Below are 26,024 nucleotides of genomic sequence, written 5' to 3' on the forward strand. Positions count from 1 at the left end.
TTACATTGAGATGGTCTTGCCTTTGAGTCTTCCTAATTTTCTCTAGTATTGCCAAGTTTTCTTTTTCAATTCCTTCATCCTCTGATTTTTTTCCACTAACAGGCTCTTCTTCCTTCATCTCATAGTGATCCAAGTCTTCTATATCCTACGTGAAAAATATTAGCTTATTGAAACTTATGCAAAAGTTAAATTATTCTTGATTCGACAGGGAACAGAGAATGGGGAAGGGAAAAAAGCCTTCACATTCAGTTCAGGTTCCCTCCTTTTAGATCTTACATTTTGCTTAAAAGCTACAAACTGAGTAAAGCATATTTAATAGATTTGTAAAGTCATAACTATTACCAAAAAAGTCTCCTATTAAGAGGAACTTTTGAAACAGTTTAGCACTAGGTATAAAGAACCTTATTTATGCTTTGTTCCAGTAACTTGACTTGTAGAAATCTATTGTAAGGAACTAATTTAAAATGTGAACACAGACTTGGGGATAAAGATGCCTATTTAAACTTTATAGCCACAAACCCCCTCACAAAACTGCATGTGCAAAAATACCAGAGCAGGGGGGTCTTGGGTGGCTCAGTTGGTTAAGCATCCGACTCTTGATCTCAGCTCAGCTCAGGTCATGGAGCCCAGTGGCAGGCCCTCCGCTCAGTGTGGAGTCTGCTTGAGATTCTCTCCCTCTCCCATCCGCCCCTCTCTCCCGCTCGCACTTGCACTTGCTCGGGCGCTCTCTGTCTCAAATAAATATTAAAAACAAAACAAAACAAAAACCCAGAGCAGGTAACTCAGTTCCATGGAATATTAGAAGACCATTAAAATGCCAACATAGCATAATTGTTTCTTCTGCATCAATAATGAAACAAAAGTGTGGTAAGGATGGTGGCACTGTGAGTGGACAAAGTTGGCCACTGTGGGCGCCAGGTTCTGTGCTCAACTGGGTCTCAGCTGTTTCTGGCTGCTGCCTGGGGGGGGAGGCAGTGCAGCAGCCCCAAACCCAAACCTGAGAACCCACCGGGGGGGACCCCACCACAACCCTGGGTTGAGCTGTGGGCTGGGCACCCCTGGGCGACCACAGGGCCTATACTAGTTAGAGCTGTGCTGTCCAGCAGGGCAGACCCTTGTTTCTTGCAGCTGCTGAGCACTTGGAATGTGGCTAGTCTGAACTCAGATGTGCTGTAAATGTACAGTCCACACCCGATTCGGAAGACTTAGTGAGAAAAAATATGAAGGCCTCATAATTTTGTTTTATATCACATGTTGAAATAACAATAATTTAAATATATTAGGTTAAATAAAATGTATTAAATGGAAAAAATAATGCAATGAAAAACAAAGAATACAATCTTTGTTTCTCAGTCATGCTAAAATAAGGACAGAAAAAAAAAAGAGGCTAGAGGGCGCCTGGGTGGCTCAGTCGTTAAGCATCTGCCTTCGGCTCAGGTCTTGATCCCAGCATCCTGGGATCGAGTCCTGCATCGGGCTCCCTGCTCCTCAGGAAGCCTGCTTCTCCCTCTCCCACTTCCCCTGCTTGTGTTCCTGCTCTCGCTCTCTCTCTGTCAAATAAATAAATAAAATCTTTAAAAAAAAAAAAAAGAGGCTAGAAGGACATATACTGAAATAATAATCTCTAGAGACATTTAGTGCTTTTCTTTCTTTTCCAAGTTTTCTGTAGTGAGCACCTACTGATTCTTATAATTAGGGAAAAAATTAGACTATGAATTTGAATAGCAGCCCTTGGCTAACATCTGTAATCACTACATCATTCTCCTTCCTCCTTTTCCATATCATCTACTCCTGTTTAAACAAATCTATGCAGAACTTTTAAAATCCTAACCTTTTTCTATCATCTTAACTTCTCTTTACTTCAATCATCAAAATCTCTAAAGGAGTAGCTGATAATTACTATCTCCATTTTTTTAAGGAAACTAATTCACTGTGATTTGTAGACCAGTTTAAAAACCACTTCCATCCAGACCCAATGGTCTTTTTCTTTAGACTCTCATCTCCTCAACCCCTATTAACATTCCTTTCTTATTGAGACTCTGTCCATGACTCCATGTTTCATGGAGCTCCCTCCCCTGATTGGTACCTTGCAGCCCCAATGTTCTATTCCACACTTATTTTCTTCAGAAATGTCCTTAGTCTGGATCTCCTCTTCCTCCTCCACCTTTAAACTCAGCCACATTCCTATCCAAAAATCTTCTCCACTTGAGTATTAATGATGAATTCTGTTCTGTGCAGATTATCTTTATAAAACAACATTCTCAGCACACTATTCTCTGCTCAAGGCCTTTTTCTCAACAATCACACCAAATATAAACATATTTGTCTCTAATTCAAGACTTTAAGCCATCTGCTTTTCTAGCCAAACTTGCTTTCCATGACTCCAACACGTCAATCTCCAATGCACCTAAACACACCATGCCCAAAGCTTGCTCTGTGCCTTTTTTACCATTATTTTCATTACCTAGATTATATTTTCTATCTTAATCTGACATCTCTGAAATCCAGGATCCTATCTTTCTAGATTTCCCTAAACGTTGCTGTCCCTTCTTTATATTATCTTGCAAAGGAAAAAAATGAGAAGTACATAAACTCTGAGTAGAATCTCTATTTCACTGGACACCAAACCCATGGAAAAGGTTTACTATTTTCCCGCAGTTTATTCTACCTAAATTACACTGCATGAAAATGTGAAAAACAAACTATCCCAAAAAAATCATACAAATTAGACAGTGTTAAGAATTATCTTGGAGACAAATGAGGGGCTTAGTCAGTTAGGCATCTGCCTTCAGCTCCGGTCATGATTTCAGGGTCGTGGGATCGAGCCCTGTATCGGGCTCCCTGCTTGGTGGGGAGCCTGCTTCTCCCTCTCCCTGTACCCCTCCCCCACTGCTTGTGGTCTCTCTCATTTTGTAAAATAAATAAATAAAATCTTAAAAAAAAAGAATTATTTTGCTCCCAGACTCACAAAACAAACCACAACTACTTCTTTAGTTTTAAGGCATTCTAAGAAGTGTATTTAAGATTTGGATTTTGCACATCAAGAAAATAAGGTAATAACCTGAATTAATTCTAAGATCCAAACCAGTAAGAAGGTTTTAAAATCAAGACTGTGGAACTCAAATACCTTTTACATGGTCAATGAAGAGACACAGAATTTAAACACAAAGCTTCAGAGTCTGAAAACCTCTAAAATTATATCAGTGCCTGGTAACTAAACTGGCCTAAGGTCAAGGTCTTAGAATCTGCCCTACCAAATTCTTAGATGGTTTTTCAACATGAGATAGCTTTATTACTTCTAATGAGTAGTCCCTGAAACGTTCTCAAATTCTCCTTTTATTTAAATTCAGAATTTTTGAAACTTAGTAGTTCCTCTTCTTAAAAATAACCAAATATGGGTTAAGCATTGATTACTATTAAATGTAAATATAATTTTAATGCTAAATGTTAAGAGATTTTCTAGGAAATCAAACATTTTGCTCAAAAACATCATTAATTAAAACTAAAGCCAGATTTTAGAAATTATATTCAATTTCAAATGCAATGGGGTTTTCATTATTCCACATTAACACTGGTTTATAAAGGAGATTCAAAAATATTCAAAAATGAAGATACGGTATTTATAAAACGTGATTCTTACATAAAATACCTACTTCAGCCATCTCTTCCTCTTCCTCCTCTTCTGAAGTCACTTCTTCTGTGGTCCCATTCTGAAAAACAAAACCAATTTGCTAGGGCTGCACAGAATAAGCACATACTGAGGACATTAGAAGACTTTAGGGACAAATTATCAGTCATCTGTCACTATAGTTCCACTAATAGAATTTATTAAAGTTGAATATTTACTTTTAAATCCAGGTTTGATGTGACAATATTTATCAGCTTTAAAAAAAAATGTTTTTTGAACGATTCAACTTGATAGATGCCTTGAGAATAAACAACAGCAATTAGTCCAATATAAAGCAAAACTGGAAAAAAATTTTAAATAGTCTAATTTAAAATAAGAAAACATTTTATACCTATGGCTATGTATATAAGGTCAATGAATGGCTTCTTTCACTTAAAACAAATATCCCAAACCATAGGTTCCTTAAAATATCTACCTTTTTAACTTTGAAAAGCCTAAATCTTTCCATATATTCCTCACATTTTAAAACGTAAAATGTGTCATAAAGGAGTAGATGTTTTACAAAACTACAAAATTGTAAAATGATCACCATTTCACTAAAGAGCCATTTTTCTTTTCTACAACATGTCATTTACCACAGAATACTTCTCTACAATTTACCACTCATTCACAAATAATCTGATGGGGTTTTAGGAAGGGCCTTCAGACCTAGTTTTGGCAGAGTTCAAAAAGACAAGTTTTCTGAACCAGAGCAGAGTTCACAACACAATGCATAAAGTTAGTATGATTTTTTTTTTCCTTCTAGAAATACTTGCTGTATTTGTTCCAACTACAGCTGGTAAGGATTTTTTTTTTTAAGATTTTATTTATTTGACAGAGACAGACACAGCTAGAGAGGGAACACAAGCAGGGGGAATGGTAGAGGGAGAAGCAGGCTTCCCGTGGGGCAGGGAGCCCGATGTGGGGCTCGATCCCAGGACCCTGAGATCATGACCTGAGCCGAAGGCGGACGCTTAACGACTGAGCCACCCAGGTGCCCCAAGGATCACTTTCTTACATAGGAGGCGTAACTTGATGGCCTCTTAGTATAAGTGTCAGAACCACAGAGAAAAGACATTTTTAAAAATATAACTCAACACAGCAGCAAAATCTAACTCACTCATCTCTTCCTTGAACTCAGGAGCTGGAAAGTCTGCCTGCTAGTACCTCTCCATTCACAAGCCATAGCCAGAGCACAGGTGTACAAACCAGGCAGAGAAGAGTGACAATTACTGAGGGCACTCACATCAATCACTGACAATGTGATCAATGGTATACCTCATCTATAAATGAGCAGATGACCAAGTATCACCAGACATTTGAAGAAAACTGGCACTCTGGAAAAAAGGCACCAAGTCAAACAAACAGAACAAGTGACCTGAAGCATTATTAATGAAGAAAATAAAACAAAAAAAATCTAATTGGAATTCTTAGCAGTACTTGAGAAGATATTGTATCCACAAAACATAAAAAAGATAACCATGCAAAGGAAAAGACAGTTCTGGGAAATAAAAAAGATTTCCTCTTCAAAAAAAAAAAAGATAAAGGAAAAAAACACTTAGTAGAAGGACCAGAGAGCACAATGGATTTGAATCAACAAAACATTTATGATTAAGAAGATGACCAAATTGTGACATTCCCTTAGAATATGGAGAAAAAGGGAGATAGGGGGTGGGGAGAGGAAGGGGTACTGAAATAGAAGAGTTACGGGAAATGGGAGATAGGAATACCCAGAACTAATATTCATCCGCTATTTACCCATAAGACTGAGGGAAAGAAATAAGAGACAAAGGTTGTCAAGCTAAAGAAAGACTTCAGAATATTAAGTGGCTCTGAATGCCCCAAAGGAATACTGAAAAGTAAAACCCTATACTTCACAGTTAAAGAAAAAACCATACCAACTTCCAGAAAGAAAACAAATATATAGGAAAAGAAGAACCAGACATCAGGCTTTTCATCTGTAACAATAAATACTGGAAGATAAAAGCGTAAAGAACCTAGAAGAGACTCAATTATGAACTTAGAATTCTATGTCTAGTTCCATCGGGACAGGCACCATATCTGTTTCTTTGCCACTGGATCCTCAGCACCTCTATAGAGTACTTTGCACAGAATCAGATGGATAGGGGTTGAATGAATAATAAAAACAGACACTGAGTATTCAAGGAACACTCTCCACGCATTCCTAGAAATCCTTTCTAAAAATAACAATAGAGAACGTTAGTAGGGATCTATTTTCAGAGTAGGAAGCAACCATGGAATATAAGATACAGCAATAAGCAAAGACATAGTAACACCAATGGTTAAGTTTAAGCAATTGTTGATAATTCAGCTGAGAAGTTACAGGCCATATTGTAAATAGTGAAAAACTAAAAATAGCCCAAAGGCCACCTGAGAATGTTAAAAACTTTTTCTAAAGAACTCTTAGGTTTAAGAAGAAATTGCTCCAGTAATCCAACTTCTAAGTATGTGCCCAGAAAAATGCTTACACAGGTATCCCACAAAATATGGACAAGAATGATTATGGTAGCACACTGTTCCTTTTTTTTTTTTTTAGAGACAGATTTATTTCTTTGAGAGAGGGAGTGAGAGAGAGCGCAAGCACAACCAGGAGAACAGAGGGAGAGGGAGAGAGAGAATCTTGAGCTGACTCTGCTCTGAGTGCGGAGGCTAATGTGGGGCTCAACTTCACAACCCTGAGAGCATGACCTGAGCCAAAACCAAGAGTCAGACGCTTAACCAACAGTGCCAAGTAGGCGCCCCACACTGTTCCTAATAGCAAAGTGCAATCAACTCAAATGATAAATCTGTAATGGTATGTTCAAAGAATGGAATAAATACAGCAATGAAAAAGAACCACAGCTACACATATGAATAAATTTAACACACAATGTTAAGCAAAAGACAAAGAACACACATATAGTATGACTCAATATGAAGCTTAAAAAGTCAATACTAAATCATATTGTTCAGAAATGCAGATATATATGATAAAAACTAGGGAAAAGGAAAAGATTAGCATTGAAGGGAATGATCATCTGGAAGGAACGTGCAGAAGGTTTGTAGTACTAGCAATAGTCTGTTTCTTCACCTGGGTCAGGGCTGGGTGGTAGTTCCCAGGTATTTACTGTAACTATTAACGCTCATGTTTATATGTTTTCTACACCTATACAACTTCTTGTGAAATATAACAAAGCAATATGAACAAAAGATGGAATGAAATCACTTAGGAAATACAAACTATTTAGAAAATAAATATACTAAATCTTAAAACCTATGCCATGAAGTGAAATAGCATGCAGAAGAAAATGTGTACCTTTACATGTTTGTTAAAGCAATTTAAATCACAGTGGTCCAATAAACTAGAAAGGCAAAAGAAAAAAAGAGTTAAGACACACACAAAAATGAAAAAGAAAATTAGATTTAAAAAAATAAAAGGACTGATTCTTTCAAAAGACCAGTATAATAAAACAGACAAGCTTCTGACAAGTAATCATGGTAAAGAAAACAACTTTAGAAATGAAAAGAGCTTCATAACCATAGATTCAAAAGTACAGATGAAGTGATTTTTTTAGAATCTAAAATTACTAAAAATGACTAGAGGAATGGAAAAAATGAAGACTAATATACAGAAAAAGAGAAAAACAGATGAGGCTCAGATGTTTATTTAAACCATGGTTTCTCAATCTTGGAAGTACCGATATTTTGGGCTAGATAATTCTTTGTCATGTAAGACATTTAGTAACATCCCCTCTACCCACAAAACACCCATAGCACTCCCCTCAGCCAGTTGTGACAACCAAAATTATCTCCAGATAGCTCATGGGAGGCAAAATTGGACCCAGCTGAATTTTTATTTAAACTGTCCTAGACTTTAGGGATGCCTGGGTGGCTCAGTCCGTTAAGTGTCTGCCTTCGGCTCAGGTCATGACCACCAGTCCCAGCCACTATCTGAATGTGCAGTGAGGTCAGCAGAAAAAAACTGTCCAGCTAAGCCTAATCAGCCCACACAACTGTGATAAATAGAATAAATTAAGTTTGGGGTAAGAGGTTAAGCAGCAGTAAATAAAACACAACCAAAAAGTTATGCTGTCCAAATAAAATTTTTAAAAATTGAAGGAAAAACTTTCAGAATTTGAAATTAAAATGTGAATATGGAGATAATATAAAAGATACAAAGACTCAAGCAAAGAGGTCTAAAATCCCATTAGTAGGCATTCTAAAAGTGAACAAATAAAATGGAAAGGAGGAAGTTATCACAGAAAAAAATACAAGAACACTTACCCAAGGAGAAAGATAAAGGAACCCACATTTGAAAAGACACATCCATACTGAGTGTCCAGCAACAATGAAAAAACAAAAACAAAAAACCACAACTAAAAATACACCATTGTGATATCTGAGAACACCAAGACAATCTCTTAAAAGTTTCCCAAGTCACGCATAGATGAGTAAGACTTAGAATGGCATCAGGCTTAAATTAAACAACACCATTGGCTAGAAGATAGCAGAACAGTCTTTGAAATTCTGAGGAAAAATGATTTTTAACCCAGAATTATATATTCAACCTAACCATCAACCAAATGCAAAGTAAAATATAATAGCAGTTAACATTTACTGGGCATTTACTATAAACCATGCACTGCTCTAAATTATTTACATATACTAACTCATTTAATCTTCATAGCTCCCCGCAAAATATAGGTACTACTATTTCCCCCGTTTTAAAAAGAAACTGATGCACACAGTGGTTGGGTAATTATCACAAGGTTATACAGCTAATAAGCAGAACCAAGATTCAACCCTATGGTGGTCTGGTCATATACTTTTTGATGTCAGAACTCAAAAAATGTACTACTCCTTCATGCTAGAATTTTACTTGAAGATGTACTCAGGCAAAATGAGAAAGGGTAAGCAAGAAAGATGACATGAGACCAGGTAACAATAGATCCACACTAGCAGAGGAGACAAAAATTTCAAGATGACAGCTGCACAGCCAGCCCAGAGAACAACCTGCCAAGACTGGTGCAAAAGAACCAAAGGCTCTAGAAGAGCCAAGAGCTCGAAGAAAAGAGCCAGAGTATCACTTTTTTTTTTTTTTTAAGATTTTATTTATTTATTTATTTGACAGTGAGAGTGAGAGTGAGAGCACAAGCAGGAAGAGCAGCGGGGGCGGGGGGGGGGGGAGAGAGAGAAGCAGGCTCCCCGCTGAGCAGGGTGCCTGATACTGGGCTAGAACCCAGGACCCTGGGACTGTGACCTGAGCCGAAGGCAGACGCTTAACTGACTGAGCCACCCAGGCGCCCCAGAACATGACTTTTTAAACTAAGAATTATTATTATGAGGAGGACACACTGCAAAACAAAGAGCTCTACAAGAAATGTCACAATAGAAAACTCTACACTACAAAGTCCTAATGATAAACAGTGATTATTCATATGACTAAATATAATGGTGTTTTAGGAAGGGAGATGGGTGGGAAGGTAGGTGGTATAACAGCTAAATCCTTATTTATAGTACAAAGTCAGTAAATTATGCCCTAAATAGGTAAATCTGGAAATCTAGAAAAGTTACAGGTGGTGGTGAACTAGTGGGCACTTCTGGGCACTAGAGGAAGTAACATTTGGGTTAAGCCTTAAGAAGCAGAGATAGGCTTAAAAGGAGATGGCATTCCAGGTGAAGGTAAATGAATAAGCAAAGGCAAACAACTGAAGGAACAGTTATGGAAATCAGGAATGTTAACAACAAAAAGGTGGTAGTGGGGAGGGAGGCAGTTGCTTCCCTGTCATAGTAAATACCAGCAGCTCCAAAGAGTAAACAGGTTATTTTTAGTATCTAAAATAAAACAAACAATCCAACACCTTCTAAATAAATTGCATAATAAGAAGAAAAATCATCCTAGTTTTACTTCTGCTTGAGACAATTTATTTTAGCTCTTGAACACTAGAGAATTTTTACTTTACCTGACCCGTGGGTATTGGTTGATCTAGCATCTCAACATCCAGGTGCTTAGGAAGGTTATATAATCTGCAGAGTTCACATATCAACCACTTCAATTGCTGACGAAGCTACAAAACACATTTCAGTAAATAAGCATTATGTTAAAGAGCCCTTAGAAGACATGAATAATGCTATGACTACTGTAACCAATCCAGTAGGAAATGAAAAAAGTTTGTTACTGCTCAATTACAGCCTACAGATAAAATAACAGTCTTTACGAAATATTTTTAGGGGCTGCTAGTATAAGAAAGTTACTATGGCTTGAGTACAATCCCTATAACTAATACCTAGCAGAATGACAACAACAAAAAGCCTGAGGAAGGAGAGCTCCAGATATTGTCGAATTTTCAACTGCTAACTCCTTTTCTTAGAAACTTACGACTTCAGACAAGAATACACTTACATTAATGAGGCGACAAGACAAAAAAAAAAAAAAAAAAGCAAACAAACAAACCCAGAGGCAGTGTTGTTACACACGGGTTATAAAATTATACATTCCAGTCATATTCATTTAAAAGTAGAGGCAAATGTGGTCTAGTAGACAGACTCTTGGAATCTAAAGGATCTTGGATATAGCACCTAATTCCCTGAGTTTGAGGTCCCCATCTGTAAAACAAGGAAATTAAAAACTTCTTATAATGGTAAAGATTAAATGAAACCTTTTGTGAAAACACTTGGCACTTAGTAGGTTCTTAAGCATCTGTCAAAAAAAAAAAAAGAAAGGGAAAAAAATGCACTAGGAAAACTTTGCAAGGAGTATCTCATTAAATTCCCATTTTTACATCCAGATTGTTTTGTAAGCATATTTACTTCAAGCAAAGAAGCAAGGTAAGTTATGTTTATGAACATGTTTTTCATTGTTGAAATAAAAAAACTTTTCAATGTATACGTTTAGGAATTATGGTTTAAGAACAATGTTCAATACTTAGTAGACCTTACCTGGAGCTAATCAAGTAATTTACTTCACCTGGTCAGGAACAGTTTCCTGGATGTCTCTGACCAGGAAAAGAGATGAAAAAGCAGGTTTATGAAAGACTAGAAAACAGAAACAGGATTAGAATGGGTCAACAAAGAAAGAATAAGACTTTCCAAAGTTGCCAAAGGAACAAGCAGAAATTAGGAAAGCTGAGCAGTAGATTAGGATAAAAACAAACAAACAAACAAAAACCGTCAAGCTTAAAAGGCACTGTGGATTTACCCCTCCAATAAGCTCTGTTTTGTTTCAAGAACATAATGAAGATGAGAAAGGTTGACCTGGACACAGAACCAGACACTCCAACCCTTGGCAAAGGAAGAGCTAAGGGAGTGCTGTGGGAGAGGCAGCAATGTGGTAGTAATACCAAGCAACAAGAAAAATAGGGTTGTACATCTTTCAGGAATTTCAACTCCCCCAAAAAAGCATTTGAAGGATGGAAGAAACTAAGATGGTGGGAAAAGATTTAAGAAATATTTAGAAGGTAGATGGACAAGTATTAAAACCTTACTAGGTAGTTTGGAGAAGGGAGGTATGAGGAAATACAGGCATAAAAAAGAACTTTTAGTTTCCTGGTTCAGCCATGGGTGGGACAAGCTTCATTATTTCATCTTGTCCCACTCACAATCACAAAGAGAATTACTAAGGGGAATTCAATGGGGGTGCTGGAGTGTCACAAGGTAGGGAAGTTTAAATTTAGATATAATCATTTTGAACAGCCATGGCACATCCAAGTGAGATTCCCTGGATCTGCAGGATATATAGATAGATATATGGGTTTGAAACTCAGGAGATAAATTTTAGCTAAAGGTAAAGATTTAGAAATCCCTGGAATACAGACCATGATTTAAGCAATAGTAGTAAAAGAGATTTCTCGGAGAAAGCATGGAATGAGAAGAGGCAGACCAAGGAACAAGAGCTCAGGGAAGACCAAGGCAGGGTATTAAGAGATAAAAATAGGAGACAGTAATCTGATGGAAGTTCTCCTAAGATTATCAGTTCCCAGAGGACAGGGATAGGACTTGACTTTTGTACCCACCACTTATCACAGAGCCTGGCATAGAAGCCAGCCAATTAAAAAAAGATACTTCTCTCTGTTCTACTATTAACAGTTTCCTGTACACACCCAGGAAGAGAAAAGTATGTATAAACCCACACAGATACAGATTTTTTTATTTTTTACAACACTGTTTGCAAAAGGGGCCAGATTATAAACAATATTTTTTTTTTTTAAAGATTTTTTTATTTATTTGAGACAGAGAGAATGAGAGACAGAGAGCATGAGAGGGAGGAGGGTCAGAGGGAGAAGCAGACTCCCCGCCGAGCAGGGAGCCCGATGCGGGACTCGATCCCGGGACTCCAGGATCATGACCTGAGCTGAAGGCAGTCGCTTAACCAACTGAGCCACCCAGGCGCCCTATAAACAATATTCTATGCCTTGCCTTTTCACTTACATAACTTCGAAAGTTGTATGCATTCCTATGGAAAGACTGGCTGCATTATTTTTAACTACAATATAATACTCTATCATAAAACTATACACAGCAGCTTTTATTTAACCAGCTTTTGACTGGTAGACTTTAATAAATGTTTGTTAAATGGAGGAATGTTTCAACAAAGGAACAATCACCACTAACAAAGTGCTGCAGAGAGGTCAATTTTAGGGTTAAAAAAGGATTCCGTGGATTTGGCACCTAGACATAAAAAATTTTAGTGCAACAATGAAGGCAGAATCCAGATTAAAATGAATTAAGTAAAGCAAAAGTGAGGAAATACAACTTATTCTGTCAAAAAACTAGGTTATGAAATAACTGGCAGAGACTATAAGAGTAGAAGGTAATCTGGTTTTCTTCTTTTATGTAAATACATTAATCTTTAAAAAATAAAATGAGACCCAATTTTATGTCCTATGTCATTTCATTTTGTGAGCATTTTTTGAGGAAAAATTTTAGACACTGAAAAATAACCCAATCATTTCTACTATTACAAAACTTGTATCTGTAGATCTTTTTAGAGTTAACCTCCTAAAAGGAGTAAGAGGGCTATCTTTCCCTGTCTTGTCACTCCCCTACTGGAAATATGAACTTGTATCTGTCTAGCTTTTTATTTTTACCTCTAACCTTCATGGCTCTCCAGACCAGCCTCTACTCTTAAAATACTCCTCAAACTGATTTATTCTGTTGTTAATTTTAAGAATAGATGTGTTTAAACCACCTGTAACTTATTTTAACAAAAATCTGAGCTAAGAGCTCAGGAAAGACCAAGGCAGGTGGTCTTCCCTAAATGGTCAGTTCTCCCAATGATATTTATAGAATAATCCACCTTTTCCTTATTGAGTATTTTAACTTATTCTGAATTCTCAATTGCATGAGTGTTTTTAAACTTCTATTGTCTTTATATGTCCAGTCCATTGCCAGTACATAATATTTTTATTTTTTTTAATTTTTTTCTTTTAAGATTTTTTATTTATTTGCGAGAGAGAGAATGAGAGACAGAGAGCATGAGAGGGAGAAGCAGACTCCCTGCTGAGCAGGGAGCCTGATGTGGGACTCAATCCTGAGACTCCAGGATCATGACCTGAGCCAAAGGCAGTCGCTTAACCAACTGAGCCACCCAGGTGCCCCATAATATTTTTATTTAACACCTAATTGGACAAGTCTCTCCTCATTACTTTTTTCAACTATTTTTTTATTTACTCTTTAAAACCAACTTTAGAGTCCCAAAATAAGACTGTTGGGATTAATTGCATTCAATTTATAAATTAACATGAAACTACGGAGGTAACAGACATATTTATAATATGCAGTCTGCCATCTAGGAAGATAGCAGTCAAATCTTTCATTCCATGTTAATTTTAAAAAAGGATATAAAACTATATAGAATATGACCTCAACTATTTAAACATATTTATTAGAGTCCATGTATTTTACTAGCAAGGGAAAAATATGGATAGAAAATAGCTAACATGTCAACAGTGGTTATATCAGGCAGAAATCTTATTTCCCTTTATTTTACTAAGCGCTCTCACAATAGTCGCTTAGTTTTATAATCAAAGAAAACTGATTTTTAAATTTTTTGTAAAATGGAAAGTTACATTTCTTCATATATTAAAAAAAAAGCAAAAAAAAAAAATGCATTTTCTTTTTATACCTATGACTATTACTGCAGTTACAGACTTCTGAGAGAGAAAGCAATTCCCTAACACTAGCACTGATGTCATTCTAGCATTATTTCCCCTCACATCCACCTCAGTCTTTTTTTCTTTTTCTATCTTCCACCTTGGCTAGTGTTCCCTACCAAAAATGTCTGGTTGGTTTAAAATCAGAATTCACTGAAAAGAGACCACCTAACTCCTCATCTAAATTAAGTTTAACCTATGGGGAATAAAAAAGATATCAAGTAGTACAGAATTTGAAGGCCAAAAAATAGACAAACAAACAAAACTGGTCTTTAGCTCCTTTAAGATTATCAAATAATCATTAATCAGGCTTTTCTATATCATATTACCTCTTAACACTTAAGTTCTACATATAACGTTCTTTAGGGGGGAAAAAAATAGTAGGTTGGCTTATTTTCTCACCGAATTGTTGCTCTTAGTATCTTCTAGACGTTCCAGCACTGATGTCAGATTTGGGTCATCAGAGTCCACAAACCATATTGGTGAAGAAGATGGGTAAGATTCCTGTTACAGAGACACCCATGTTAAACACATTTACATATGGACTAATCTGGAAATGCAAGTTAACTATACCACCACATGGCAAGATGACAACTAAAATATATCAAGGAGAAGAAAAACAACACATTAAAATCATTCATGGAGAAAAATTTCTTTCGTAGATTTTTTTTTTTTTTAAGATTTTATTTATCTATTTGACAGAGAGATAGAGAGAGAGAACAAGTAGGCAGAGAGGCAGGCAGACGGAGAGGGAGAAGCAGGCTCCCCGCTGAGCAGGGAGCCCGATGCAGGGCTCAATCCCAGGACCGTGGGATCATGACCTGAGCCGAAGGCAGCCGCTTAACCGACTGAGCCACCCAGGCGCCCCCTCTTTTTGTGAATTTTTTAAAAACAGTTTTATGGTGTAATTTTGCCTGCTCCATGTTACATAATTTAAACATTTAAAAATCAAGCAAAAGGGCGCCTGGGTGGCTCAGTTGGTTAAGCGACTGCCTTCAGCTCAGGTCATGATCCTGGAGTCCCGGGATCGAGTCCCACATCGGGCTTCCTGCTCGGCAGGGAGTCTGCTTCGTCCTCTGACCCTATCCCCTCTCAGGTGTTCTCTCTCTCTCATTCTCTCTCTCTCAAATAAATAAATAAAATCTTTAAAAAAAAAATAAAAAAAAAAAAAAAAAAAAAATCAAGCAAAAAAAGTAGTTTACCCAGTAGGTAGTAGCATTTAAAATAGAAAAGGAATACTGCAAAAGTTAGGTTTTATCACAAGCTGAAAAAAAATTGGTACTCAGGTACCAGGAAAGATGGGCTTCCTTCCTTTACAAAGAAAGGTCAATCATGGCCTGGATTCTCCAGCTTTAACATTTTTTAAAGGCTTTAAAATCTGGAATCAAATAAGTCCCTCAAAAAGAAAAAAACAAAAAACAAAAAAAAGCAGCCACCTCCCAACCTTGAAGCATAATTTATAAATTCAAACCATACTACTTTTGCTTTTTAATATAATAAAGCTATATTTCTAAACTTTATCTACATGAGATCTAACTCAATTTTTAAAGGTAAAGCAAAGGAGTATAATCTAGGCACATATTTTTAAATCCTTATAAATGCTAAAATGATTTTTAAAAATCTTCTTACTCCCTATATTCCCTGTTCTCTAAATAATTACAGAAGTTACTTTGAGATTTTTCTCCATTAGAATATCGGCCCTAAAAAGAGGGGGGGGGAATCAATCCCATTTAATTTTGCTTTTTTTTTTTTTTAAAGATTTTATTTATTTATTTGACAGAGAGAGAGACAGTGAGAGAGGGAACACAAGCAGGGGGAGTGGGAGAGGGAGAAGCAGGCTTCTCGCTGAGCTGGGAGCCCGATGCGGGGCTCGATCCCAGGACCCTGGGATCATGACCTGAGCCGAAGGCAGTCGCTTAACCAACTGAGCCACCCAGGCGCCCTAATTTTGCCTTTTTCCTAATAATTTCCAACCCTTCTCAGATTGTAGGGAGGGATGTAGTTTCTAAAGGAACAGATTCCTTAAATGAGGTTAAGATTATTCCTTAAATATCTCTGGTGTTAGAAGTCAGAACAAACAGCGATATAGTGACCATATGGTACATACAGCTTTCACTTGCCACAGAAGCTGGGCTTTTGAGACAGGCAGCCTCCTTGTACAGCCACTGTCTGTGTGCTACAGCTCTGAGGTCAATGATGTTCTTGAACACTGTAGTGGGCAACCTCTAAAATGGTCCCAATAATCCTAACCTGGTATTCATACCCTTAATTCCCTTCCCTAGACTCACTTCTAGCAAACAATACAGTAAATAATGTGATATCACCTCTAGGATTAGGTTACAAAAAGATGAGAATTTCTGTGTTGCTCACCCTCTCCTGCTCTTTCATTTACCCCCCTTCCCCCTGCAATGAAGCCATCTCCCTATGGAGAAGCCCACAGCCACATGGGAAGAGATTGAGCAAGGCCTCTGACCAACTGCTGCCCTCAGACCTGAGGCCTGTAAGGAGATTAATCCTACCAAAACTACATGAATGAGTTTGGAAGAGAGTCTCTCCCAGTCTCACTCTGAGATGACTTCAGCACTAGCCAACACCTTTACTGCCTTGAGAGAGACTGGAAGCCAGGGAACCCTGATAAGCCATGCACAGATCCCTGACCCACAGAGACTGTGAGATAATGTTGCTGTTTTAGGGTGCTACATTTGTTACAGAGCAATATATAACTAATTCAAACCCCATAAAATTCTAATATTTTATTCCATCGCAAACTGAACAATTTTATTCCATCGCAAACTGTACTTACAAGAAATGCTATAGTTACATATTTTTTAAAGTACCATTACATGTGTTGATTTTTAAAGGTTAACGGAAAAAAGCATTACATGCTTTCACCTACTAATAGACATTTACTCTGTACTGTTTTCTATTATAAATTAGGAAAAAGTCACTATTATTAGATACTAGCTGCCAAACAATTAGGTTCTAGTTATGGAAAAACAATTTTTCAGAAACACAGTATTAAAGAAGCATTGCTCTGAGAACTATAATCTCAATTACAATATAGTTGAAGCCAAAGAAACTATTTTTGAAGCACTTCACCAAATGTTCTTTATAGAACAAAAAACTGTACTGAAGAAAGAAATCATTAGATCTATTCAATAATGGTTTATTTTGTATTCTCATTTCTCTAATTTTCAGTGTGTCCCAAAGCTATTCACAGACTAAAAGAAAAACTATCTTCAAAATTAATCCTGGGTTCTTAGAGAAAACTACTTATTGAGTATTGCATTTTCTTCTTCAAATTCTTCAGCCTAGTTTGGAATATACCACCTAGACCTTAGTTCCAAAAAACAAAACAGGAAAAAACAAAAACAAAAAAACCACCCAACTAAATTTTAGAATTTCACTGTGTAGATTAGTGTTTGTCTAATTCTACATAAGCAAAATAAAATATATGAATTGTTGCTCTGGACTAAAACCCCTTAAAACCATAATATGAGCACCATAACAACAACAAAAATTACTGAGATCAGTTCCTGCTTATGACATGCTCTTCTAATCCTGTACATGAGAAGATAGGATTTATAGGCCTAAGCAACTACGTCAATAATTTTCAAAGTGGGGCCCTCAAGCCCCTAGGTAAAACTGCTGGAACCTTAGCACAAATAAAGGCAGTGACACCAAACTACACTTGGAGTCATGGTATTCTTCACCACTATGCATTTAAGATGTTTAAAAGACAAAGAAAAAAAGAGGTTTTACTTAAGAATGTCTGTGAATAAGTAGTAAAAGTTCTTTTACAAAATCTCAATCCTTATATAGGTCTTTTTAATATTGCAACTGATGAAATGGAATGCACACATGAGAACTCTTACAGAATACTTGAGAAAAAGCATTTGTGTGACTGAGTTGTGAAGTGAACTAACCACTTTAAAGGAACACCAATTTTACCCGAAAGGATGACTGACAGGCAATGGTTATTTCAACTCAGGTTTCTGACATTTTCTCAAAAATGAATAGAGTATGTCATTTCAAGGAAAACAAAGGACAGTATTTATTGCCAATGATAAAATTCAAGCTTTCAAGCAAAAATTAGAATTTTGGAAAATCTGTATCCACTGCTATGAGCTTGAGAGCTGTCTAAGAATATTCTGATGAGGTTGCTGGTGATCTTAATATAATGTCCTCATACTATATAATGAAACATTTCAACATTTAGATTTCAGTGAACCATATTTTCCAAGTGATGAATACATGAGGTTATAAATCACGCAAGGACAGAAGATCCATTCACAGTTCAAGAAAGATCAAGTTTGGGGTGCCTGGGTGGCTTAGTCATTAAGGTCTGCCTTCAGCTCAGGTCATGATCCCAGGGTCCTGGGATGAGCCCCGCATTGGGCTCTCTGTTCAGCAGGAAACCTGATTCTCCCTCTCCACTACCCCTGCTTGTGTTCCCTCTCTCACTGTGTCTCTCTCTGTCAAATAAAATCTTTATAAGACCACGTTTTAGTGAAATATCCAAGAAGAATATCTACAATTATCTAAATGGCTATTAAAATATTCCTACTTTTCCCAGCCAAATATTTGTGAGGCTGAATTTTCTTCATATTATTTCAACCAAAACAAATACCCTTACAGACTGAATGCAGAAACAAATGACAGACCAGATATCAAAGAGATTTAAAGAAATGTAAAATTATGCCACTATTCTCACTAAAATGTTTTAGTTTACAAAATATGGCCATTTCCCATAATATTTTATTAAAATGTTTACTTCAATGAATATTTTAAATATTTGCTTTAATTTCTAATGATAAATATTGATAGGTAACCTACATAAAAGCTCCTTGGGCCCTCAGTACACTTTTTTTGTTTTTTTTAATTTATTTTATTTTAGAGGGCGTAAGGGGCAGGGGGGAAAGAGTCAGTTTTAAGCATGTGGGTCCCATGTGGGACTCAATCTCACCACACTGAGATCAGGGCCTGAGCCGAAACCAAGAATCAGATGCTTAACTGACTGTCACCCAGACACCCCTCACTTTTAAACAGTATAAAAGTTTTGACTCCAAAAGTTTTAGAACAGCGGCCTTCTCCACACCTCCTGCAGCCCAGCCCAGAATGTTTTCCTTGGAAGAAACATCCCTTCACCATTCTATATTAACCTACGTGGTTCCACTGGAGCTAGTTTCCCTAATTCCTTCCCATCTTTCCATCTCTCTCCCTTGACCCAAAACTTGGTCACAGGTCTCTATGAGCCCATTCCACTCCCAGTAGTTAGCTGTAAGATGGGCTAAGCCAGACAAATCTAGGTCTTCTCCAGGACTAAAATTCTTCTGGGAGCTCTGGAGTCATAAGGACCAGTCAGCCTGGGATAGTCAATATTTATATCTTGCTAAAACAGAGAGGGTTTATGTAAACCAATTTCTCAAGGGTCGTAGATATTTGTATTTTCTGCCACGACTGTGAGAACACCCATTTCACTGCACACTTGCTAACATTTTTACCAATCTGTTAAATAAAAGCTTCTACCTGGAAGAAAAAAAAAGTTCCTATCCAATATAATTTGTTAAAGCTCCAGAAACCAATTCATCAATAAGAATGGGAAGCCATCACTTCTAGGAAAGTTTCAAAGGATATTACCTATATGCATAATGATTTAGCTCTAGCTATTAATGTCCAAAGCATTATTTAAAATAGAAAAAAAACAAAACAAAACACAACACAGAAACCAGCAGTCTTATTCAGGAATAACTTTCTGGGGGTGCCTGGGTGGCTCAGGTGGTTAAGCGACTGCCTTCAGCTCAGGTCATGATCCTGGAGTCCCGGGATGGAGTCCCGCATCGGGCTCCCTGCTCGGCAGGGAGTCTGCTTCTCCCTCTGACTTTCCCCCCTCTCATGTGCTCTCTCTCTCTCACTCTCTCAAATAAATGAATAAATAAAATCTTTAAAAAAAAAAGAAAGAAATAACTTTCTGCATCTATTTTCTACACAAATCCAGTAAGACACCAATGTGTGGCTCTGTATCAAGCACCAGCCAGCAAAACTGCCTGCCAGAATGCTCAGTCTCTACTATCTTTCCAAATAATAGAACATGGCCATCTCCAAGGACTTCATCACTTTTTGAACACGGATGCATATAACTTTCTGTTGAAGGTTCAGAAGTCTAACAGTTGTAATTCTTCCAGAGGCCAGTTATGGGTCACATTACTTTCACACTTTGTTGTTCAGTAAATGTGGGGTGGAGAATGAAACCAACAGAATCACCATATAGTACTCTAAGAAAAGTCTAAATGCTCTGACATTTATTTTTTTTAAAGACTTATTTGTTTTTAGAGAGCGGGCGCACACCCAGGCGTGAGATGGAGGAGGAGCGAGGGAGAGAATCTTCAAGCAGACTCCCCGCTGAGTGCAGAGGCTTAACTAGCTGAGCCACCCAGGCACCCCTGAATGCTCTGACATTGGGAGGAAAAAAAGCTACCAAAAGAGAGTGCTCCCTGCTAATCATTTTGCAAGGAAACAACTAAGTAATATTATCAGAGCCCACAAAGGAAGAATGAAAAATCAAAACATCATTCTAATTAAACTGAGGCAGAGAAAATAAAGGTGCTGAAGATTCAAACCACCTGATCTGCAGAAACAGACAGTTTCCTTGATTCTGAGTCTACTGCGTCTTTCAGAATAATCTTTTAGAAGAGAACACAGAACACTGTTACAATGGCCTTGGCAAAGGGGACTCTGCTTCATTACTCTGGCTCTCCAGTAATGCTTTACATTTGGCAGTGACTGTTTCAATTCAATTCCCCACCCCTCAACTAGCTGACATTTATCTATCTAATCTTTTCCAGGTCTAAAGAAGTTTAACAACAACAACAAAAAAATCGGGTTACTAAGGCATACACCATTCATAAAATGGAAACCTAAGTTTCTTCTTCATGTACCTGTTCTTTCAAGGACAGGCATAAAAATGGGGTAGAGGAGGATAGATAGATAATGACTAGGAAGTTGACTCTATTATAAATTGGTCAGATGAATGAAAACAATGATTCCTCCAGGCTTAAAGTACCGCTTAGGTGCTTAACATGACAGTTCTGCTATTTCCAAATGATTCTCCAGGTGTTCAATTTGGAAAGGTAATCCGTCCCAGGACAGCAGACCAAAGAAAAGGTCTCAGGGTCTTTTTTTTTTTTTTTTTAAGATTTTGTTTATTTATTTGACAGAGAGAGAGAGAGCGGCAGGCAGAGGGAGAGCGAGAAGCAGACTCCCCACTGAGTAGGGAGCCCGATGCAGGACTCAATCCCAGGACCCTGGGATCATGACCTGAGCCAAAGGCAGATGCTTAACTGACTGAGCCACCCAGGCGCCCCAAGGTCTTGGGCTCTTTAACCAAGTTGGTTCATGATTTTCTTTGTATAACCTTGGTGGGGCTACTTTTTAATCAGCGTAAAGACTAGAAACATGAAAAATTAAGAAATTAACAGCATTGATTTATTTCCCATGAAAAGTTGTTAGAAACCATTTTCAGGGGTGCCTGGGTGGCTCAGTTGGTTAAGCGACTGCCTTCGGCTCAGGTCATGATCCTGGAGTCCCGGGATCGAGTCCCGCATCGGGCTCCCTGCTCGGCAGGGAGTCTGCTTCTCCCTCTGACCCTCCTCCCTCTCATGCTCTCTGTCTCTCATTCTCTCTGTCTCAAATAAACAAATAAAATCTTTAAAAAAAAAAAAAAAAAAAAAAGAAACCATTTTCAAAATAAAATGTTATTCAGCCACAAATGACCCCATCAATTTCATATTTGTAGAGAACATTGTTATTGTTAAAGAGCTTTTCTTTATAAGCTTTCATGAAGGACAAAAAGTATTGTCTACTTTACAGAAAAACAGTAGAAAAAGTGATTTGCTGAAAGTCCCAACTACTAAGTATAGACTAAACCTTTTTCTCTCAGAGCTCTAACATTTGTTATTTTAGTGCCTTGCTGTTGGTGGTGAGGTGGGGAGGGGAAAGGGGACTGTGGATATGACCAAGAGAAATTTAATTAGCAAAATTAAAAATGTGCTACCACAAGTAGCCTAGTAAATAGCCACTCATGCAAGAAGAGTAATGGTTTATGCCACACAAACAATAAAATCAGCATAAAGTTTTATTTGTTTACCAGCTAATTTACATGGGGGGGGGAATTTTTCACTCTGAAATACTGATTGCCTACCAAGAGTTACCAGATGTCAAGAAGTCCATATAAGGAGAAATGAAGTTGCCAAGTTATGTTAAATATTTCAAAAGGACTAAAAGAATGCCATATACTAGCTCCCAATAAGGCCACACAGGTTACTAAAACAAGCTGCTTTGCTTTTAGGTGTGAGCGTTAACAACTGAATGTTAGCACTAACTGGCAATTAGATCTGTTTGCATGACACTCCTTCATATCATGAGTTCACACAAAACAAGTAATAAAAAAGACTCCCTGAGGTTCAAAATAGCATTCTTTCCCTTCATATTTAAGATTAGGACAAATTTATATAACCGAAAAAGATTTAGCTCAATTCCCTTGGCCTAAAGAGTAAAACATCTATGTAAGTTCTGTTTTCTCCTTCTTAAGATAGTCTTTCATATGAAATCAAATTACAGATTTCCCATCCAGTGACCTGTTAAGTATTTAGATATTTAAAATATATATTGATGTTATCTCTGCACTTTTGACAAACTCTTGGCAGTTAACTTAGACAACAGTTAAGATTTTTGTTCATACAGAATATAACTAAAATAGAACAAGTACTTACTGAGCATTTACTGAATGGAAGATGAAAAGCATGATTAGAGACTATTCTCCCCTGCCATCATAAAAAAAGACTTACAAAAAAAAAATCTAAAACTATTGTAATAGGACATAAGGACACATAACCAAAGCAGTAAATAGTAAAGATTACAGAAGGGAGGAAGGGGAAATAAATACCAGCAGGAACTGAATACGACTTCCTAGAAGAGCCTTAAGGGATGGTCAAACGTGGAAGGACAGACGGGGGTGGGGTAAGGGGCACATTCCACATGGGAAAAACAGATTCAGAAGCCTGAAAGAAAAAGGGGCAGAGTATCTTTAGAAGATTATTCAGAAACTGGCACGCATGAGTGTAAGGAAACAATTTGTGAGGTGCCGTTTACTCAAAACTTAAACTGTGTAAGTATGCTTCTTGGTGAGCAATGGAAAAGACAGGGCCTGGCATGTAGAAGAGCTCAACAAATATTTGGGAATAAGGAAGTAAGAGGAAAAATTAAAGAACAGATCAAACTCATTTTTTTTTAAGAACTATAATCTTTTAGAGACTAGCAATTCACAAACACAATAGACAGGAAATCCAACACTGTTTTTTCTTTGCTCTTTCCCTTCTAAGAAAATGGTACCAGCACAAGCAAGCCATGTAGATTTTATCAAAACACTTACCTAGGCTTAAAGAGTCTTATCTTTTAGAGATACTCACTGAAATATTTACAGATGAAGTGACAGGTCAGGAACCTGCTTCAAAATAATCTGAGGTGGGGTACAGATGAAGTAAGATTGGCCAAAAATTTATCACTGTTGAGGCTGAATACATGGAAGTTCTCCACACTACTCACCTTTTGTATATGTTTGATATTTTCCCATAAAAAATTAATACACACTCATATACACTGAGTATCCACCATGATAATTATCTTCTGATAATACCTGTCATAATTTTGAGTAGTTTCTACTATACTACCATTATACAAGTCTCTACCAAATCCTCCTTTCACTGGGTGTCTCTAATTCACTCCTTGCTCCATTTCCTAATCCAGGTCTTCACGTAGTATTCTGTGTGCAGCTGACTCCTATCAGCCTGCTCTATGGTTCTCGGTGGGGACTGTGCTGGCATTTGAAGTGGGATAATTCTTTGTTGTGGCAGACTGCCAGCACAGCAGCAACACTACCTTACAGCACCTGAGATAACCAAAACCATACACACACGTTTCCTAATACCACACACTGTAGAGAACTACCCCTAGTGCTAGATAGCAAACACATTTTTCCAACCTACCTCAGTAATTTAGTAGCTCCCCACAGCCTACAAGTTCAGTATTCTATCATGCAAACTACCCCTACCTTTTCCGGGCCATACCCCAATTTCTACCAGAACAATCACCATACAGGCCAGTCTCCTTCATGCTCACTACCACTTCCTGTTTCCCATTCTTGGAATATCTTCTCCTTTACCAGCCTATATCCTCATAATTTGTCTACTCCTAAGCAAAGCATTTTCTCAAGCACTGGTGTCTTTTCTGGATAGTTTCCTCTGCCTGAAATGTGCTTCCACTCCCAAGATTCTACTTACCTGTGAAAGCCCAACTCCAACGTCAGCCTCTCACCAAAGCCTTCTCTGAAGCACCACCCAACCACCAAACTCAAAATTAATTGCTCTCTTTGGCTTTCATAATGACACCATAGAACTTAGTAACACTTGGTTATATAAAACTCTTCCCCCAAGAAGATTTAGTTCTGAAAGCAGGGACTGCTCTGCCCAGTTTTGCAAAACCAGTGCCTAGAACAGAACACTTAGATGCTCAATAAATGACTTCTCTCCTCAGTACAGCACTTGTATTTCCCCCCCAATACACACCTGCTCCCCCAGATTTTCTGGAAATTATTTTAATGTCAATTATCGTAACTCCAAGCCCTTTCCAAACTCTCGAGTACCAGACCAGAACACTTTAGGCACCTGAGTAGCCCACTGACTTAACCAAAAGGATTCAAAGACACCAGACATGGTTCGAATGAACATAAAACTACCACCTTGACTCCTGCTACAAGAAGTTCATTCTGCAGTTTGGAACAATACCCTAAATCACTTTCACCATGAACGGTTTCATCATACACATTCACGAAAAAACTTATTAAACACTTAGATCACCTTACCAAGCCCCGGATTTCTAACGAGCTTCCAATTTAAACCAAAGAGTGAGCTTTAAACTGCCTTTTTGGCTTTGTGACATAAAATAATCTTTCTGGGAAGAAGACCTGGGCAAATATCTCCTTTGGGCTGCAGGTAATTTTAAAGGCTTACACACAGGAGGGGCTACGTAAGCAAACACCGATACCACCACCTGCCGAATCCAGGTACAAAGCGCCTTTCGGAAACACGTACGCGCGGAGCAAGGCCAGCAGGAAGGGGATAATTCAAACAGTACTAGAGGCTGCATTCTGAACTTTTCCCCCATCAAATGCATCAGTTTTCAGTATCAGTTTTTCCTTAAACAAAAACTTAAAAATAACCGGCTGAATAAGCAAGACGAGGGAAACCTGACTGAAGAGTAAGGCGTTAAAACTTGAGGGCCTTCCCCCTTCCCTGCCGGGGCTCCAACAGCCAAAGTCGATTTGCGTCGCCGCGGCCCCGGGGGCAGGCCGGCTGTGAACAGCCATGGCGACCCGGCGAGGGCAAGGGCCGCCGCGGTCTCCCACCCCGAAGCGCGGAGAAGGCGGCTGAGAGGGGCCAGCCCCAAAACCAGCCCCGCGGGAAAAGCGGAGAAACGCGCCGCCTGCCCCCTCCCACCCAAGCCTCGCTCTTGCAAGGCTGGGCCTGGGCTGGGCCCCTTGCCGGGGAAAGGGGCGGATCCGCCCCGCCCGGGGCCCCGGGAACCAAGGGGCCTCTACCAGACCAATTCCCTTTTGTCCGGGGACTCGGAGCGCCCCTTTCGCCCTCGCCGGGCTCCGAGGGGCTGAGGCCAGGCGCCTCACCGTGATGTTGCAGTGGAGTGTGAGCGGCGGCGGCGAGTGCGGGCTGCTCGGCGGTGCCGGAGGCGGCAGCAGGAACTGGCAATGCAGCTCGTCCAGCTTCCAGCTGACGATGCGGAATCGCTCGTGGTTCTTGTCGAAGATGGACGCCAGGAACTTCAACTCGGCCTTGAGCCCTGACACGGACATCTTCCCCTCATCTCCGGCAGGAGGGGTGCGAAAGGGGAGCCGGGCCCAGAGCCGCCGTCACGGCCGCTACCGCCCCACAGGGCCGGCCTGGGGCCGCACTCTCGCGGCTCCGCCTCTCCCCGCCGCCGAGGCCCGCGTCGGATCGCGGCTGAAAAATGGCTAGGGGCACCGAGGCCTCGGCGGGCGGCTGCTCTCTTTGTAACTGACTCCGCCGGCAGGAGACCGCGGCCCCGCGGCTTAAAAGGGCAACAGCGACACCGCCCCCGCTACCGCCTGGGAAAGA

General features: G+C 38.7%; 1 protein-coding gene across 1 annotated transcript; it reads right to left on the reverse strand.

Moving 5' to 3' along the window:
- LOC110582109 (ubiquitin-conjugating enzyme E2 Q2) lies at window positions 1-26,024 on the reverse strand (the record flags this gene model as incomplete). The annotated part of the gene is made up of 5 exons (XM_044912189.1): window positions 25,556-26,024; window positions 14,221-14,322; window positions 9,631-9,735; window positions 3,654-3,710; window positions 1-145 (listed from the first exon to the last, which is right to left on the reverse strand). Coding segments are annotated over exons 1-5 (595 nt in total), but the record flags the coding sequence as incomplete, so codon positions are not given.

The sequence above is a fragment of the Neomonachus schauinslandi genome, unplaced genomic scaffold (assembly GCF_002201575.2).
Source record: "Neomonachus schauinslandi unplaced genomic scaffold, ASM220157v2 HiC_scaffold_346, whole genome shotgun sequence".
Taxonomy (NCBI): domain Eukaryota; kingdom Metazoa; phylum Chordata; class Mammalia; order Carnivora; family Phocidae; genus Neomonachus; species Neomonachus schauinslandi.